At 39.8% G+C, this 20,205-nt stretch overlaps 2 protein-coding genes across 3 annotated transcripts; one reads left to right on the forward strand and one right to left on the reverse strand.

Annotated features, from left to right (window-relative positions):
* Positions 1 to 2,118: 2,118 nt before the first annotated feature.
* Positions 2,119 to 4,229, forward strand: LOC115024316 (neurexophilin-1-like). Of its 2 annotated transcripts, none has more exons than XM_029455784.1 (2): positions 2,119 to 2,330; positions 2,778 to 4,229. In XM_029455784.1, exons 1-2 carry the CDS (start codon positions 2,271 to 2,273, stop codon positions 3,510 to 3,512), a joined length of 795 nt encoding a protein of 264 aa, XP_029311644.1. In that variant the 5' UTR covers positions 2,119 to 2,270; the 3' UTR covers positions 3,513 to 4,229. The 2 variants fall into 2 exon arrangements, with proteins under 2 accessions (XP_029311644.1, XP_029311645.1); XM_029455785.1 differs by having other exon boundaries at positions 2,859 to 4,229.
* A 692-nt stretch (positions 4,230 to 4,921) lies between these two features.
* Positions 4,922 to 19,528, reverse strand: LOC115024303 (speckle-type POZ protein). The gene is made up of 10 exons (XM_029455768.1): positions 19,401 to 19,528; positions 11,504 to 11,707; positions 11,302 to 11,423; positions 10,318 to 10,469; positions 10,054 to 10,181; positions 9,770 to 9,947; positions 9,547 to 9,602; positions 8,402 to 8,524; positions 7,661 to 7,803; positions 4,922 to 6,666 (listed from the first exon to the last, which is right to left on the reverse strand). The coding sequence occupies exons 2-10, from the start codon at positions 11,579 to 11,581 to the stop codon at positions 6,522 to 6,524; spliced, it is 1,125 nt and encodes a 374-aa protein (XP_029311628.1). The 5' UTR covers positions 11,582 to 11,707; positions 19,401 to 19,528; the 3' UTR covers positions 4,922 to 6,521.
* Positions 19,529 to 20,205: the final 677 nt, after the last annotated feature.

Here is a 20,205-nt window from a genome sequence, read left to right on the forward strand (position 1 = left end):
AAGAGAGTAGAGAGACAGAGAGAGAGAGAGAGAGAGCTAAGAGAGAGCGAGATAGAGAGAGTATAGAGATCCGGAGGGCTAGAGGAGAGATATATCTAGTGAGATGAGCTAGATAGAGCTCTAGCCGCTCTCTCATAGAGATGAGAGAGAGAGAGAGAGAGGGTAGAGAGAGGATAGAGAGAGAGAGGGATGAGAGAGAGAGAGAGGGGGATATAGCGAGCTAAGATAGAAAGAGAGAGAGAGATAGAGCTAGAGAGAGAGATATGATGGATAAGAGATATATAGAGAGAGAGACTAGAGAGAGAATAGACGAGAGAAAACAGAGAGAGAGAGAGATAGAGAGAGAGAGAGAAGCTAAAAGAGAGTAATAGGGAGATAGAGAATCATATATAGAGTCATATATATATAGATGATATATATTATACATATATATAGACTATCTAATTATATCTATATATATATATATGATATTAATATAATATATATAGATATAATGATATATATATTTATATAGTTAATATAAGTATTTATAAATACTAATATATATTAGATATAGTATTTATATATATATCTTATAATCGATTATATATATAGATATGAACTAGATATATATATATATACTATATATATCATATATATATTATATATATGATATATATATATATGTATATATATATATATATAGATACAGATCTATATCTATATCTATATAATACTAATATATCATAGATATATAATTATATCTATATATATATATATATATATTTATATATATTATATATATATATATTTTTTCCTATATATACCAATATATATATATATTATATATAGTTTAATATATCTATATATATTATATATATATATATATATATTATACATATAGTATCTATCATATGATATATATATATAGTATTTATACTATATCAATATATCATATGACTCATTATAGATACTAGTATCTATATATCTTAGTATAAGATATATAGATATTAAACAACAAAAAGATATATCATATAATATAATATATATATAAGAAGATATATATGTGGTATAGATATATCTATAATATAGATCTATATCTATCTACTATCTCTATCCTATCTCTCCTCTCTCTACCCATCTCTCTCTCTCCCCACCTCTATCTATATGTTTTACCTTCTATTATCTCTTTTCTAAATAGATCTCTATATCTGCACTTCTATTATATTCCTTATATCTTTTGTTTATTTCTCTCCGGTCTTCCTCTCTCCCTCCTCTTTCTCTCTTCCCCTCCTCTTCCTCTTCTCTACTCTCTCTTCTCCCCCAATTTCTCTCTCATGCCCTCCTTCTCAACCCATCATATTTATTCTCACTATACTCTATTATAAGTATACTCTCCATACTCTGCTCTCTTCTCTCTTCTCCTCTCTCCTCGCTCCTCTCGTCCTCTCTCCCTCTTCTCTCTGTATTTCATCAATACTATTTTTCTACTCTATATATCCGTATTTCTATTTCTAGCCTCTACTATATCTCATATAGAGATCGCTCTCACTTATAGTATCTACTCTTCTCTACTCTCTCTCTCTCTCTCTCTTCTCCTCCATCTCTCCTCTCTCTATCTCTATCTCTATCTCCTCCTCTCTCTTTCTCTCTCTCTCTTCTCTTCCCTTCTCTCTTCCTCTCTTCTCTCCTCTCTCTCTTCTCTCGCCTTTTCATCTACGTCTCTTTCTACTCTCTCTCTTCTATCTATTGATTAATCTCTCTTCTCTCTCCCTGCTCCTCTCCTCTGCTCTTCTTCCTCTCTCTCTCTCTCCTCTCCTCTTCCTATCCTTATCTCGTCTTCTCTCTCTCTCTCTTCTCTACTCGATCCTCTCTCTCTCTCTCCCCTCTGGGCCTCTTCTCTCTCGCTCTCAGTCTTCTCTCTCCCGCTCATCTTCTCGTCTCTCTCTCGCGGCGGCGCGCGCTGCGCTTCGCTCTCGCTCGCTCGCGCGCCTATCTATGCCTGTTGTACACAACGGGTGGAAATTGTTTGGTGGGGGGGAGTGGTTGAGAGAGAGAGCAGTAGAGAAGGGCACACACAGCAAAACTGAGTGTTAAAAACCTTGAGATCTGACAAAGCCTCCCAGTGTGTGCTGTGTGTGGAAGCTGCAGCACACAGAAGGTTTCCTGCTGCTAAATATCTCCCAGCGTTTAATGTGGATGAAGATGTTCAACATGGACTTTCAAAACTTAACTCGGCCTGAATGAAGTTCAGGTGAATGGATGGATCTTAAGACAGGAATTTATGCAATATGGAGATGTTCGCCCGGCGGTGCTTTGTGTTGGTACTTCTGGAAGGAACCTTCTGTTTGGTAAGTAAAAGGATGCTTAAATGTTAAATTAGGGAAAGAATGAGCAAGCAGGTGGAAATTAGAAAAGTGTTTTTACTCAAGAAGTGTTGTTTGTAAGTCTGTTTTGTAAATATTTTCAGCTATATTTTACATAGTAGTAATAATGTTTTATGCCACCTCTGTAAAATGATTAGATATTTTGCAGTTATACATGCCAAAATAATTAAATATGATGCATTTTTGGAGTTTAATTTAACAACAGTAGTTGTGTGTAGTTAAATATCAATGCAGTCCATTTACTTTTGATGCTTGAGTATGTTTTTAAGTCAATACTTGTATAATCAAGCACATTTGGAAAGTATTTTTCATCATTGTCTTTCTATTTTTGGGCAGTGGTTTAAAATAAAATAGATTCTTATTCTTATTCTTATTAATGTCCACTCATTTCTCTCCTGTTTTTCTGTCCAGTTGGTTCTTGGGCAACATTATGACAAATTTACCTTCAGCAAGAAAGCATCACCTGAACTCATCAGAGACTCTTCTTCACAGAGAGACTCTGCGCTGCAGACTGGGGGTTTGATTCAGAACACCAAACTCCGCATCAGCCCTTTAATTCCTCTTGCAAAGCAGGGACTTCTGCAAATACTTGGAGGAAACTCCCAGTCACACTCCAACCCGTCCCTAAAGATAAAGCTCCGTCCCATCATGAAGGTCCATGGAGCATCTCAATTCTCCAGGACGTTCAGCTGGGGGGACTTTTACTCAAACATCAAAACCGTCAAACTGAATTTGCTGATAATGGGCAAGATCGTGGATCACGGGAACGGCTCTCTGGGAGTCTACTTCCGCCACAACTCCACAGGTGTGGGCAACGTGTCCGTCAGCCTCGTCCCGCCCGTGAAAGAGGTGGAGTTTGATCTGGAGCGCCAAAGCGTGGTCAACCCCAAAGACTCGAAGACGTTCAACTGCAGAGTGGACTACGAGAAGACGGAGCGCAACAAAAAGGTGATGCTGTGTAACTACGACCCGTCCAAGACCTGCGCTCAGGAGCAGACGCAGAGCCACGTCACCTGGATGTGCTCCAAACCCTTCCAGGTCATCTGCATCTATGTGTCCTTCTACAGCACAGACTACAGACTGGTGCAAAAAGTGTGTCCAGACTACAGCTACCAGAATCCAGGAGCCTACCTGCCCACAGGTTAACCAGAGGTCAAGGACACGAGGGGAGAATGATGTGTCAATCAATCCAGTGTGAGCAGCTTAAAGCAAAGTTTTAGCATTTCTCAAAGGAATGTTTGTCTTACAATTAACCTTCAAAGTATGTTTTAGTGCAATATCTTACTTGTTGTAGACTACAAGCGTTGTATTAGATTGTTTGTATGAAATCCATATAATTAGGAAAGAAAACATTATTTTCTGTATCGATCGATGTGACAATTCTGTTTTACGATACTAATCAATCAATCGTTTGGCTTTATGACAGAAAGTTGTGAAAAGTGCTCATCACAACCTTTACGCTCACATAAAACGAATAAGAGCAGATGAGAGGAGCTACGTAGTACTCAGGATGTTCTTCTTTTTTATAAGACGTTCTCATGAAAGCTGAAAATCTGCTGAAACTAGACAATAGCGAGTTTTATGGTTTGTAAGGGCTAATATATAGTTTTAGTTTGTAACACCTAAGAGATAAGACTATATATATATACTGCATATATTAGGATATACCATGCAAATCTCTTATTTTACATTTATCTTGTACACTTCTGCCATGTCATCCTTTCTCTCTCTCGTGTATTTTCGTTACACTCTTTGCTGTGTGTTGTCCAATAAAAAACTAATACGATTAAAAACTAAAACCGACACAAAGTATTTTAAAGCAATCTGTGGCCACTGAAGATTGAACAAAACATCCGTTTAAAAACTCATAAATAGTAAGGTTTTAGCGTTTGTAGTGAGTATATGACTGGATAAATGACGTGTACTGCACGAGTTGTGTGAGTTAGTAAACAGATGTTTTGGTGTTGTGAAACGAGCATCATTTGTTTTTTGGATTCTTGGTTCATGAGAGAAAAACTAAATGTTATTCAAGCGAACACGCGAATAAAAGTATTCCCTTAAAAACCTAATATTTCAGCTGGTTGGGAAAATGAATAAATGTTTTCCTTATTTAAAACTAAATATAGTTACACGTCTAGTTAATCTGGCAGCAATTGAAACTTCAGAAATGTGGTTTCCCATTGGCTGCGAGAGCGCTGTGCCATGATTGGTCCTGCAGAACAGCAGTGTGGACGTGTGACCAAGTTATTAAAGTTCAATCAAGTAACCTTTTCTGAAACAGAGCACACACACACACACACACACACACACACACACACACACACACACACACACACACACACACACACACACACACACACACACACACACACGGAGGAAGTATATAGATCCTTTAAGTAACTTAGTGATAGTGCAATATTCAAATACTCCATTAAAAAGGTAGAAGCCCTACATTAAACGGCACCTAAATAAAAGTACATAAGTATTATAACAAGCTGAAAATAATAAATATAAAAAACACAAAATTCATACAAAAATACCAGACGAAGTTTGCATTGCATTCAATACAAAATAGTTGTGGTTTAATCTTTCGGGAACAAAAAAATGGCAACAACTAAGTGTCACTTCTCATAACCAGCAATATCTACAGGAAAGAAACGACAGTTCCTTCGATCAATTACCATTTTCCACCAGGTTCAAATGATAACTTCAAACGTATTACAATGTGGTTTGCCTTGGTGTGCCTCTTTTCACATTCTGTCTCCTCTGAACATTAAAACGTGTTCATTTCAATTTCACTTCCCCCCTCAGTCTTCATGCCTGCAAAGAAAACATGTCCGCTTTTATTTTTAATTTCACGGTTGAAAATGCTTTTTGTTTACACAGCTTCCAAAAACACTGGTGTCTGTACACATTCCTATGAAAAAAATAGAAATGACAGTTCGGAGGGGAAAAAAAACAAATAAGAAATTTGCCATAAAAGAACATTAACATGCCCGATTGAATCTTAATGTTATTTTTGTACTTCCTGACCATTTTTTGTCTCCCGGTTGATTTTCCGTCGACATATCTCTCTCTCTCTCTCTCTCGCTCTCTCTCTCTCTCTCTCTCTCCAAAGACAGATCCACACGCAAAATACAATTTCCCCACGAGTGACATCCACTTGTGCGTTGCTATTTTCTGTATCCTCTCTATACTGTCCCACGCTATTAAAACAATGGAACGGACACAGATGAAGCAGAGCTCTATATGGGAGTACATGTGTTTTTCTGTCACTGGCTGATAAATCTTCTTAAAGGGTACTTGTTGGTGGTCCAGCTGGGTCTTTAGTCCATGACGCTCGCTTCAATGTGTGCTTGCCTACAGTATTTCTACTTTACTGCTGGTAAGGGTTGACGAGGGGGTGACCTGTGACTTTAGTGCAATGTTTTCCCAACTTTCTTTGGGAGAATTAACGATGAGTTTGTCCCAGATCTGCTTTTTTGACTAGCCCTTGTTGTCTTTCTCTGCGGGGGGGGGGGGGGGGGGGCTTCTAGTTTGTAACTAACAGGCCCACTTCTTCCTCTTCTGTCCCTCACAGGCCCACGTGTCTGTTAGTTTGGGGGACATTTCAGACTGCTCTACTCCAAACACTAAGACCAGAGCAAAAAGAAGCCATATGATAAAACAGTTAAAGACTTCATTTATCTGCACGTGTCCTTTAAGCCTCCAGACGGTTGGCTCCTTTCGGGCTGTTGTGTCCAGTCCTTCCTCCCGAACAGATTCCAAAGTAGGAGCGAACAGGATGTCGAGGGAATTTAGTTTTCACAAACGGAAAAGAGCACAATCTCAGACCTCACTAAGCCGGAGCCGAGGAGAAAGGGGGAGGGGTGTTGTGGTTTTTCTTGTAAACAACAAACATCCACTTCACGAGCCCACCTGCCCCTCTCTTCCACTTCCTCTTCCTCCTTCTTCTTCTTCTTCTTCCCTCCATCTTTAGAAGAGACTAAATACAGCAGGTTTGGATGGGGCAGAAGGGGGAGATTCGGGGGAGGCTGTAGGTAGTGTAGTAGTTAACAGCAAGGGGAAAGGTCGTCCCTGCGTGAGGGGGGAATCTGTGTGTCTTTGTATGTATTTGCATGTGTGTGCGTATGCATGAGTGTAGACGTCTTGCTGTTAGGATTGTTTGAGGCGCTTGCGTGGGGGTCCAAGGAAAGGGCACTGGGCCGAGGCCAGGGAGCGGTACGCTTCGGCCACCAGGTGTGGATGAGACGCCACCATCGACTTCCAACCTGCTGTCTCCATCACCTCTGCAGCATGGCTGGAGGACAGAAAATAAAAACATTAGTTCAGGGAAAATGTAAAGGTATTAATAACAGGGGGTGTCACGATTAGATGTTCTATTTAAACATTACATTTTTCTTTTTTGAACTGAGGGCCAGAGGTCATATCTGAAGGCTCTCCGTCATTAAAACACAGACGATCCACCGTAACGTTAATAATTCTCAGCACGTCTCCTCTCCTCCTCTCCTTCTCCTGTGTGATGAGCAGCGGCGCTAACATTGCTTTTATGCCCTGACAACAGTCATTTACATTTTCTAATTCTTCTGCAGCCTACAAACTCTAGTTTTTCTGTCAACGATGCGTTTCTCGTTTACATAACTCACGGGGAAGGCAAAATGTTGCCACACAGTGACTTCAGGGACGCAGGAGGATTTTCCAGTTCTGTTGTTTCTCCATCATCTCCGACTCCTGCAGAGGCCGTAGTGTCTCTATAAGTGCAGCTGCAAGCTCCCGGTAAGCCACGCTGTGAGAACTTTTGGCATCTTTGCTGATCTGATCAGACATCTTAATTTGTCCCGATTCTTTTTCTGCCGATTAACTCATGGACTAATTGTTTCAGCTCTATAAATATAAATGATGTAGTTTAAAGGAGGGAAATAATCTGAAGGAATATGTGCTGAACATCAGCACAGACACGTGTTCAGAGTTATTATCACACAATTATCCGAGTCAACAGATAAAGCAGACTTAGTGAGGAGTCAGGTTGTCCTGATCCCTCTGAAAGCCTCAACGGGGTTTAATAATATCAGACCACTCCATGAGGGGACATGTGAAATTTAATGATTAACTGTGACACCAAGGGATGAGGCGAGGGGGTGAGGAGTGTCTGAGTCTGGAACCATCAGTAACAATGCCGGGATAAAGAAGAACATACAGTGTACAGACTCAGCAACAGAGACAAACTGTTCAGTGGACTTTTGAGGATCTGTGAGTCTGGAGACCTGATTATAAGTGAAGACGTGTGAACTCACTAGTTGATGAAGTCGACGGCCTGTGTTTTGAGCTGGTCGGCGCTGTGCAGGTCAGCCAGGATGAGGATCTCAGCGGCATTTTCCACAGACAGACTTGTGCACAGCGCGTCCTCGCACATGACCTTCAGTCTCTCCAGAGCATACTGAAAGAGCGAAGACGCGAGATCAGTACACCGTCTGTCTTCAGCAGTGTTCAGGTGGCATTTGCTGTGACAAGTTAGGTGATATTTGTATCATTTCAAAATGGTGTGCACGTTACATCTGCAATGAAGACTATCCAGTACGACACTGTGTCTCACATTGGATGTCATAGAAGAGTGAAATAAATGTGAAATCATCCATTCGTGAAGCCCTGATGGTTAATTAGTTACTGTGAACTTAATCTTATTACCTTTAGCAGATAATTGATCACGTTTGCCAGAAGGTCACTCATGCTGAGTATGCACATACCACAAAACAACGTCTTTTAAGAATTGGAGGTTTGCATACACGAGTGTGTCCATGACAGGAAGAGAGCCGCAAGAGAAGAATACTACATCCCACATAGAATACCCACAATACATCGATATTCAAAAAACATCACCCACACCTAGTACGGTGCAGTGTGCAGTATTATTGACATTAATGCCACGAGATCAGTCGATTTAAAATACCCAGAGCCAAACAAACCCAAAACAACAGATTGTATTTATTAAGTAACGCCGTCTCAATATGGCGACGATGTATGTATCGTTATATTACCTTGTCAGCTGCTGCCAGCAAGTCATCAGCCATCTTGTCCAGGTTGGGAGCCTTGTCTGTGTAAATGAAGCACATCATCTCTTTGAAAACCTCCGGCTCCACATCGTTGATCTCCACCCGGTTCTGAGAGAAAGAGACAAGGAAAAGTTCGATTCAAGCAATATTCCATAAAAACAACAGCTGTTTGTAACGCTGAAAATGAGAAATTGTACAGTATGCAGTATAATATTAGGGAATATAAGAAAGAACATTTTATTATCTATTGGGCTCTGAATCTCGACGCAGTTGTTAAAGTCAAATCATGCTGTTTATTTAAATGTGTTATGACTATAATAAGAACTGCAAATTAAAACACTCTTGCAACATTAAACCACACAAAGATGAACTGCTTGATTGGCGCTTCAGGTTTACTGAAAAAGCCAAAACAAATATAATATTTGTAAAGACAATCAAGTAGATCACAAATGTGCACTTAAAAGTAACCTTGCAGCAAATAAAGCAATTCTACCCGTTCTCAATTTAGTTGGATTTTGAAGGGGGAAACAAAACAGCATTCCTTGTGATTCTGAATTGTCTGCTAAGGTTTAACACATTAAGAGTTTATGTTTTGTATGGAATTTCAACAGGTGATTAATAATGGACATTTTGTTACAATTTACTGCATGTTTAAATCAGAATTTAAAAACATTTTCTTGCCCTTTATTCTATCCGTCCTCTACATTTTAATATTAATAAGTGTACAACATTTAAATCTTTCAAAAAGGTTTTGCAACATAAAATGGCCTTGGTTTGAACAATTAAATTAAAATAAAAACACATCTGGGCAGCTTCTCCTGCAATTTCATTTCTTACAGTCACATGTGCACGAATGAAAAAGAAAAAAAGCAATTCTCTGCTTCTGCAGCTTTGTCAGTGAAGGATGAATCCTGACCCCCAAGTACGGCAGGACAATTTCATTTCAGGTGCGCTATCGTTCAGTTTCTACAAACAGCTCTGTGCTGCAGCCGTCTGACAGCACACAATCCTTCACTCACTTTAACCCCTCAACACGGCAGGGAAAATCCGAGTGAGCCACAAAGGAACAAAACACATTTATTTCTAGGAATAAAAAAAAAAAAAAAAAGCTTTGTGGACCAGGGGCTCACCTTTTTGCTCTCTTCCATCTCGTGCTCAAACATGGCGCTGAATACAGGGGAACGTGCTGAAAGCAAAGAGGTGGAGAGATATGAGGGCAAATGCGAATATGTTAACGTGCGAGTAAATGTGGGATCAAGCGACAGTCGGGGTAAACTTATAAATACTTATATTACACCCACGCACTGGAGGAACAAAGACAACTCATGGGGTGTGTCTGACTCGGGTCTGTACCTGCCAGGATGGCTTTGTGGGCCTGAAACTCCTGTCCAGCCACACACAGGGAACAGTCTGTGAAGCGGGAGTTCTCCCACAGGCCCCCGAGCTCATCCGCTAGCCGGCAGTCAGGCACCTTCACCATGTTCATGGTGTTCTGCCCAGATATGTTGACCGAGTCCTGCACCACACTCACCTGAGGGAGAGAAATTAAATTAAATTAAATGCAATACTCCAGAATGCACTGTATTAAAAAAAAAGAAGAAGAAGGTATAAACCCAGAAGAGGACTCGGCAGTGTACCTCACAGAAGAGCGTCAGCTTGTCGTCAGGTAGAAGACCGTTGGCCTCATCTAGGAGGAAGTCTCTCCGGATGAACTTCTTAAAGCCCCAGTCTTTCCCCTGGACAAAGCGATATGCCCTCTGGCTTTCTGCAGACAGCAGAGAGACACAGAGGAGTCACTCAAATAGAAGTGCAAGTCCAAGCAGAACATGGCAAACTCCGCAGAGGGATATTAGATGTGGAAAGTGACTCTTTAAAAAGTTCATGCTCCCCAGTGGACTCACCCATGGCTTTGGTCTCCTCTCCCTTGGCGTTGAGGATGGAGAATTTGAACTTGGCACGCACCTCGGCCTTCGGACAACTGACCAGCAGCAGGTAGAGAGACAGGTAGTCTTTGCTCTCCTCGTCCAGGCCCTTAGGATTCACTCGCAAACACCTGATGGGGGAGGAGGGTGCAATAGTTACGATCTCTTATTAAAAAGGAAGGGAGGTAATAATGTATTAACTTATTTTTACTGGTGTAAATCGCTCCTCACTGGACTATGTTGATAGGCCACAAAGTGCAAATGAATGATTTATAAAACAGTATTCATGTTGTTTGCTATTATACAACTTCAGTTTCTTGAGTGCAATATAAGTTCATTTCATAATTTCAGATAAGTATCACTGTAAAGTGCCAGTGTGACTGTGAGGGAGAATGCCTACTGCTCGTCACAATGACAGCTTGAGAAGCGCTTGTTGTGGGGTTTGAGCCCTCAGCGTCGTCTGTCAGATGATATTTTCGAGTTTGATCGTGTGCATGTGTATCTGTCCGCCACTAATCCCGCATACTGCTAACCCATCCGTCTAATATTATTTGTGCACATTTCTGACTGTATGCTCTCGCGGTTGCAGCGATTCACAATTTCTGAAAACATATTTTATTGAGAATGAAGTCCTTGAAAAAAGAAAAGTAGTTTTAAGTCCTTGAATTTTATTTTGAAATGTCTGTATGAACACTGTATGTGGACAGTACAAGTTTTATTTTGAAAAGCACTGAATAGAGCTCTTTTCCCTCCAATGTTATATTATATGAACAAAGTTCTGTATGTATGTAGATTAACTTCATATGCAAGTACTAACATTCATGTTGAAATGTGTAATACTTATCAGACAGGGTGGGACTTCATAGATGTTTCTCACAAGTCCACTTCCTGTACACTGCAGCAAGACTATGAATACTGGATTATAGAATATGATGAAACAGAGCTGCTCTCTTGCTCACACACCATTTCAGCTTGTCATTGGCCCCAGAAGAGAAGGTGGAGCTCTTGATGACCTCGCCCATCTCCTCACGACAGAAGCTGAAGTTGTTGATGGTCCACATGTAAGAGAACTTCACCACTTTGATCTGGCAAAGGAGAACATATTAAATAAAGACTGCTTGATTTATTAGACATTAAAGAAAAGTGTTTTTAGTGGTAATTGTACCTGTGTGTAACACCAGCTCTCGGCCACAGGCCCGCTGGACATTTCCGCAGGGGGAGGGGGACTCGGGACTCTTGACATTGCCAGCGTGACAGAAGGTGTCGGGGGTAAGAGGGTGAGGAGAAGGAATCCGTCACTTCCACTCGTCAATGTTCAGTCCTGACGTCCATCTGCATCAGTGCACGCCAGATGGAAGCAGTTTGCCCCCTAGAAGCCGACAATGTGAGTGTGATTAGTTGTTAGAATTTAAATCCCATCTTCTTGAAAATCCTGTTTAGCAGCCTGAAACACATTCTTCTAACAAAAGAGGCAGGCAATCACAGAAAGCCATTTTGAAAAAAGCTCATTGTGATGCGACACACAGCCTCTGTATCTTTTATTAATCCAGTTAAGATTCAATATCATTTAAGCCATGCAGCCCCACTGCCCGTTATTGAGGTTTGTGGTGTTTTGGCTAGATGAATTGTCCCTGACCCATTGGGGGACGGCAGGAGATCGATGGCCCATGCTTGTTCTGAAATCAATAGCCGCTGCAATTGCAATTAAGTCTCAAAAATGAACTGTAAATAAACAAGCTGCCTCCCGGGGCTGTCCAAGGTTCCCAAATTACCTTCAAGTCACACAGCCACAGGAAGGCTGAAGCACACTTCTGTACGCACGCACGCTTCAAATATAGAAGATGCCATGATTCTGGAAAATGTTACTATTATAGTTGTGTCGATTTCCGGTCTTGTCTTGTCTGTATGAGCTTAAACTGGTTTGTCATTATGACACGTTCTGGCAAATTAAAAAATAGTGTAGCCTAGGGCAGTGGTTCCCAAACGGTGTGCCGTGAGACAAATCCCGGTGTGCCGTGGGATTTTGAAACAATTAGGCCTATTGCATTCAACTGTACACAAGGTTTGTAATTTACTTCAGTGTTTCCCCCAGGTTTACTGCTCTGGGGGGCGCTGCCTGGGCTGGATGAGGTCCGTGCGTGGCGCAGATTTTTTAAGTTCTCTCCTTACCTTTCCTCCGCTCTGTCTCTGACTGTAGGTGTGTGTGTGCACGCGTGTGTGAGAAGCGGAGCTCCGCCCTTCGCGAAGCAGAGAAGAGGAGAGAATGTAAATACGCAAAGCAACGTCCACATAAATTAGATCAATAACAAAAGCGTTTAGTTTACTTAATAAAAGAGCTCCTGTCAATGCAGCGCCCCGCCAAGACAATGGTAGGGGAAACACTGCGCGTGGTGGGAAATTGGAGTGTGACACATCAAAGGCTCTCTGCTAGTGTGAAGGAGAATAGCTTCTTACAAGGACTAGGCTTAATAAACGTTCACAGAGTGATAACAGTGATACGATGTGTTATAGAGGGGATTTTGCCCGGATATGAACACAAGTGTGTCTTGAGATTTTGGCTTGGTGTTTGGTGTGCCTTGGCCACAGACAGTTTGGGAACCACTGGCCGAGGGTAACGTTGCACCTATGAGACTATTTTCCTGGTTTTAAAGGCTGCATTTACACTTAAGTGACGTCATTTTCTGAACATACCAAACTGTTTTAGCAGTTTTGTTATTTTACGTCACCCACTTAGTCATTATATTCAAAGTACTGATGATTATTTCTCAAAAATATCATTGTGTAAATATTTTGTGAAAGCACCAATGGAAGTAAGCGAAAGAAACGTAGACAAGGCAACATGTACACACTGCAGGAACATTTTCTCTCTCAGTCTCAACATGTTCCACTCGGGAGCATTTGGCATTTTTTTACACCGGCCCAACCCCATTATGAATATATTCTACGTCTGTTGTAACCAAATCCTAAGAAAATACCAAAACAAACAATGTATTGTCTGTGTAGCCAAAGACTGATATAGCTTGCCAGCGAACCGCACTGTTGATGTGGCCGATTTTGGGGGAGTCATTCCACCTACACCATCCTGCTTACGTTTGTATTACTACAGTGGACAGCTGTTTTAGGAATTTATTCAGCCTTTAAAAAAAAAAAAGGAAATGGAAATCTGTCCATGAAATGTGGTTTTCTATTAAAATAATAATATTATTAACCCCTTATTAGCAGCATGGGCAGACATCTTTTTCTCTGACTTATACAGGAACATAATTATCAACCCAGTGAAGGTGAAAATACGTCACACCCACTACTGTAAAATGCCCATCAGTTGACGAGCCGTGGCAGTAAAGTCTAGTGGTTTGCATCAGAGTAGAAGTCGTTAATAATGTGATAAAAGGTGTACAGGTACTGTATTGCCCTCTTTTTTTTTTTTTTACACCTTTTGTGGGGGATAAGGACAATTTACCCAGCACTGGACACCATCTTGACACAATGCCAGATTCATAAACCGGTTTCATCTTGCTGCAAGGTCAGGGGCTGGACAATGGACTGTTTTTCACAATGTGTTTCACTCCTATATAATACTAGTCACTTTCTTTCTGGGCCTTCATACTGTTGATCTGTGGCCAATTATTTTTACACTCTTCAATATCGTTTTTTTTTTTCTATTTCACAATTCCTCTAACCCTTAATCCATCTCACCCAGAGCCTTTAATGTCTTCATCCATAAATTCAATTTGGGTCAAAAAGCAGCGTAGCAAATCGTGACGTCTGGGAGCTAAGCACTCTGCTCCTGATGATTACACTGAATGGAGGTGAAGCATTGACAGTGATGCTGCTTAGATGCTGTGTGAATTGTGACATCTGAACAGACCTAAACTGATTTTAGTGGCTTAATGATGCGAACGACTGTTTTCTTAATACTCGTTGGGCCCCTTTAAATCAGCTCAACATGTTCTAACACTACAGCTTCAAAAAAATCCTTTGAAACTCATTTTATTTCATTGTCAAGGGTGTGAAATATATGCATATATAGTGCCTTCAAATATTCTCACAGTGAAAAGAAAAAATGTTTCCAAGGTAAGTACACTACTTTCTCCTAACAATCCCACAATGCAATGTGCCGACTTTTTTATAAATGTAAAAATGACCATTGTGCGACATTGATGATAGAAAATGACCACGATTCCTAAAGTGTCTGAAATTTTAATTTACGCCACGCAGTAAATTAAACTACTGCATGTACACCAGACATGCATCACTCTTATAGGTGCAGTGGCACAATTCAGGATGCACACAGATGACTTTTGTTCCACAATTCAATGCTAAAAATAAAAATGTTATGGACGACAGCGAGCAGGCTTTAGGAACATCTCAGAAAACAAAATACAAGGAATCTTCTCCTCTATAGTCACATGCTGTATAGTATGTATTATGAAATTGGAACACTTCTACGATATCTTAGACACAGGAACATTGTGGTACAATTGCCTGCAGTCCCCAGATCTTTACCCAATAGAACACCTTTTAGGACGGGACAGGATGTTCAACGCTTGAACACTCTTCTAAACACTAAGTCACAGTCAAAGCTTGTTCTCGAGGCAAAAGGCGGTCTTAATGGGAAAAATGTGAGTACGTACATCATTATCTATTTATTCATCTTTTTTGTTTTGTTGTGTTTACCCATGTACTGGATGTAGCAACCTCTGTTTTTTGTTTATGAATTGCAGATAGCACCAGTCATTTAAAAAGAAAATGACTAAGGAGGTATATCTGTTTTGCTACCACCTGTCCAATTACATTTCTACGTCGAGCCAACGCAAAACTATTCATATCAGAAGTTTGGTTCAGCCCAGGATCAAGACTGTCTTTAAAAGAATCCAATGACTGGAGGGAACCAACAAGTCTTCTTGATTCTTAAGCAGTAGCAACTGGTAAGATGGACTGAGAGGAAGATAAAAGAAGGGGGCTACAGGGAACGAAAATGAAAAGTTAAGTGATAGAGAAGCCAAATAGAAAAACAGGTGGCGAATGAAAGATGGGCCACCGTCTGTGGAACCGTTCAAAGAGATAAATTGCCAGAAAAAGTGGTTAGATGGAGGCAAAAGAAAATTAAACAGAGGTATGAGAGAGAAATCAAATACAGATTTGTGGACAGGTGGACTGTGATGAAGACGCACGCTGCATCGAAACAGTCCCGGCACACAACAGCGTCCTCATAAACTAGCTATGGACTGAGGTGTGAACCAAACGGAGATTTCAGGACAGGTCGTCCATCAATAGTGAGAGAGATAAAAACACATATCAGCCTCAGATTGTAAAGTTATAATCCTTAAGAATTTCATAAAATCAAACTATTTTTGATTCTATTCATGGCCATTGTTTACAAGTATTTACACTCAGTAATCATCTATAGTGTAGTTATAGAATGGCGGATTCTCAAAAAACTACACATGCATGGAATCCAGTGCAATTTTATCACATTGATAACAGCCTCCATGTTTACTCTAAGTTTATTGTCTTTACACCGTGTCAGAGCTGTATTAAGTTACCTGCTGCAGCTTCACATTAAAAGCATACAACTGGCAAAACACGAGGTGGATTTTATCGAGGCACAGGAAACCCAATGTATTCGTCACTGCAATTAGCACTGGCTGCAATCGTTCACAAAAAAATGGACTAAAAAAAACAACATTGATTATTTTCTGCATTTTTTCGCCCACAGTGAACAGTTGGATGAAGAACTGCAGCAACAGGCTGCACACCTCCAACTCTTCAGCAAGGTAACCGAATCGATCAGGAATAAAATCTTAAAGTTTCTAACTTTAAATGACATAACAACCTACACCGACCAAATGTATCGATCAAAGACACTTCAGTTTATAAAAACACAAACTACCACCAGCACAGGTCAAAGGCAGCGTGATAAATTGTTCTACTCGTCACCGCGCAATCTATACACTTATTACCAATATTGATCATTTGTGACTGCAATATTTAGAGCAAGGTGTTCTTATGTCATGGGATGCAATTAAAATATCAAACAACAAACAGCAAAACAATTGAACAAAAATCTAGGAGATGGTAGAGGAAAGGTTAAAAGTGTATAAACAATGAGAGACAAGGTTAGTTTGGACTATTTCACATTAATCCTATGAAGGCAAATCAGCCTGAACTTCACAGCAGTGTTCATACAATCAATGGGACATTTGTGGCCACCATATTATAGAATTAGATATGTAGGTCAATCTACTGAATTAAAAACGTATGAATGTATATCTGTAGAGATATGATGCATGAGGTGGCATTTATGAACACAGTGCTTTTTTCCTGAGCTTCACTCCCCTGACCGAAAGGAGAAATCAATCTCTGCTCTAAATTAAAGACTAGAGGTATGGAGGCATTTCAGACGGCAATTTCCAAGGGGGATGAAAAAATTGCAACCCTTGTCAAAGTGTCAGTGAACACAATGTCTATTTCCAAAGCTTTGGTCTTTGAGGACTGCAGTAAGCCACAGACAAACCTTAAAACCATAATTGGTACATGGACTGGGGATCGATTGCACAGCGCGTGTTGGGCCTCTGTGGGAGTGATTTCATATTCTGCCCTTGGTCATGGTGCTCCTCCTTTCCTAAAAACTCAATCTCAGAGAGGTATGAACTATTGATTTTGCTACAGCGATCAGCTTGCCTCGCTCTCATCCCGGACTTTGTGCAGGTCCACAATTACATTGCAGGGGATTTGAGTGGGCAAAAAAGCATTAGCGACCAAGCTTCACCTCCTCCCTGTACTTCCTCACTAAAACCCTCCTCACTTGGCCAGGCACGGGAGGTTAAAGGCAGGAGGGACCTCAATGCATATCTAATGTCTCCAGTCACCTGCTTTACACCATTACCAACACTTACACTTGAAGTGTTGACCTCTAAGGGCAGACACCCCTGCAGGCTGCAATACACTGCAAGTATTCCCGTCATTAAAGCCTTAAAATGGGGTTTTAGAGTCATCTGAGGAGCAGTGGAACTACATTATTACTATTTTTCCATTTGTTTCTTTTGAGCTTCATCATGAATCAGTGGTTTTGCTTTTCTGGAAAGTTGAAAAGATTGCCTTTATGTTTAATAAACGCAAAAAAAAAACATTGTTAACTATTCATAAGTTTGAAAAGTAATCTAGTTTGCCTACACTTGCCATTAATTGTTGAGTAAGTAGCCAGTATCTGACAATGAATCAACAGAAAGTGTGACAAAATCTGTCATCATGATAGGAGAAACATTTTGTAATTTAAGAAACAATTAGTATTAACTGGATCTTATTAATGTCCACATCACATTCGTCATCATATGTAGGTTTCATTGCCAACTGTTACTCCACATCATGTTGTCACCAGTGAGCCCTACAGCAGACAACTCAAACACTGGATGGTTTATGCCTGTAATTACCAGACTCTTAATGCCATCATGAGACAATAAAATGAGTGTTATGACTGCTGGAAAATGTGGACTGAGTATTTGATTTAACTTATACAAGTTACATATTTGGGGTAGAGATATCTGACATCAGGTTCCAGAAATATATTTCTTTAACTACGGATAAAACTGTGTTTGTGACTCACTTTCATGAATGCATTGTTGAGTTGAAAACTGATTTAAGACTTTAGCCATCATTTTTCAAATTACATTTATTTTTTTACACTGTGGACCAAATGTGCAAACGCAGTGGATTTTACTTTAGGTCATCACACTAAAGGTAAGCTCAGCTAAACTGAGTTATGTACACTCAGTATATCTGGAAGGCAAGGAAACTTAAATTAAAGCCCATTTAAAATCTGCTGTGTGGCAACACTTTGACTTTTAATATTAGGAAAAAATGTAGCAAAAAGATAAGTAGAGATTGAAAGTACTGCAAGAAAGCCAAGCCGTGCCTCACAGGTTACAGTGGAGTTCAAAAGCATCACAAATCATTACAATTTACTGACTCACTAACAGCATCAGACTATGCCAAACCAGTTTGGATTAAATTGAATCAACCCTTCTCCAAAACAGTTTTTTTTTTTAAAGCTATGGTCAGATTCAATATTGAAAAGATATTCAGAGTCACACCCAGTGAATGAAATTAGCACCTGCCAAATACAAATGTTGGCTGTGGCAGGTAAACATGTCAAGTCACCTGCAACCATGGCACATAGATTTTCCTTATGTTATATTAAGAAATGTCGTTTTTGCCACAGACTCAGTGTTTACAATTCTCAAGCCTTCTACATAGGCTGTATTTGAGAAGAGTGTAGAAAAGCAGGAGTGCCGGATATAAATGTTCAGTGACCTGACACAGTGACAGGTGAGGAAAAAAAAACTTAATTTCAGACTCTTGTAACTTATCTGACCACTTTTTACTTCAAGCAATTATAAATGACAGCTGTTCAAATCACCGGTTTCTGAGCAGCTTGAGCAAACAGACCATAACAACATGAACACGTGCAAGTCTTAAACATACTACTTCAAATGAACCACGACAGTACATTTAATCCTCTAATAAAAAAGTATGATGAAGGCTCAGCACATTAATCCTCTTGTTACTGACATATCTATTAACCACAAATATATAATAATAATTAAGTACATTTAAACGTAGCCACCTTTTAACTGTAGCAGACGATGCTGGGGACTGAAACTCAGTTTGCAGTTAATGTAGGCGGTGACAGTAGCAGGTACTTAACCTGCTAACAATACAGACAATGTTACTTTGAATTGGCTTTTGGCTTTAACTACGTGTAAACACCAGTGTGCTCATACAGACAAACTACAGATACAGAATAAATCCAATACAGGGATGACAAGTTGCGATACCTCTCAAAATAACTAAATACTGTAAGTAATCCAGACAACCGATGGCACGCCAGCTAACTGATCGAGCTAGTTAGCTAGCAGCTAACCTAAGCCAAACAAAAAGGTGGGGGAAATTGACACAAACAAAGCTGCAACGAAACATACAAAATAACAGCCTTCATCGTGTGATTTTAAGACTTAGGTCCGTATGTTACTGCTTTTTGTTTTATTTATCGACGGGCTTACCTTTTTGTTAGGTTAAATTATGACGCTATATGTCCGGGACTGTTGTTGTTTGCTAGCAGGCTAGCTGTCTGTAGACCTGGCAGACATGAAGTTTCGCTAACAGCGCCCCCTGCTGTCTTGGAGTAAATTCACAGCCCATTAATAAAATTAGAAAATTACAGTATGTAACGTATGCAGTAGAAGACGTACTAAGATATTTCACTTAAGTAAAAGCAGCAGTACTAAATTGTAAAAATCTGTTACGAGTAAAAGTCCTGCATTCAAAATCTTACTTGAGTAAAAGTACAAAAGTGTTGGCATCAAAACATACTTATTAAAGTACAAAGTACTCGTTATGTGTAATGGTCCATTTCAGAATCATATATATTAAATGACTTGATTATGACTAATGATGCATTAATGTGTCTATCACAGCTGGTAAAGGTGGGGCTAATTTGAATTACTTTGTATACTGCTTCTGCTGAGTATCTTAACCTATTTAAAATAAATGTAGTGGAGTAGAAGTAAAAGTAGCATAAAATGAAAATAAGCAAGGACAAGAAACTCAAAATTGTAATTAATTACAGTACGTCAGTAAATGTACATCATTACATTCCACCACTGTGTATATGTATATACCATATACTGTATATAGGTGTAAACAAACACATCTTATATTTATACATACATACCCTTAGAAAGACTACCATTAAGATCAATAAACACAAAGATATTGAAATTATAAATACATGTTTGTATATACAGTATATATACACATACACAGACATTTTCTCTTCCTTGCCTGTTTATAGGAAGTGAAAACAAC

This window comes from Cottoperca gobio, chromosome 19, assembly GCF_900634415.1.
Source record: "Cottoperca gobio chromosome 19, fCotGob3.1, whole genome shotgun sequence".
Lineage (NCBI taxonomy): Eukaryota > Metazoa > Chordata > Actinopteri > Perciformes > Bovichtidae > Cottoperca > Cottoperca gobio.

Excerpts from the sequence above, each read along its gene's own strand:
- LOC115024316 (XM_029455784.1), top strand. The coding sequence starts at position 2,271 with ATGGAGATGTTCGCCCGGCGGTGCTTTGTGTTGGTACTTCTGGAAGGA. Across the intron at positions 2,331-2,777 it reads TGGAAGGAACCTTCTGTTTG|TTGGTTCTTGGGCAACATTA; the intron begins GTAAGTAAAAGG and ends TTTTCTGTCCAG.
- LOC115024303 (XM_029455768.1), bottom strand. The coding sequence starts at position 11,581 with ATGTCAAGAGTCCCGAGTCCCCCTCCCCCTGCGGAAATGTCCAGCGGG. Across the intron at positions 10,182-10,317 it reads AGAGGAGACCAAAGCCATGG|AAAGCCAGAGGGCATATCGC; the intron begins GTGAGTCCACTG and ends TGCTGTCTGCAG. Across the intron at positions 9,948-10,053 it reads AGCTGACGCTCTTCTGTGAG|GTGAGTGTGGTGCAGGACTC; the intron begins GTACACTGCCGA and ends TCTCTCCCTCAG.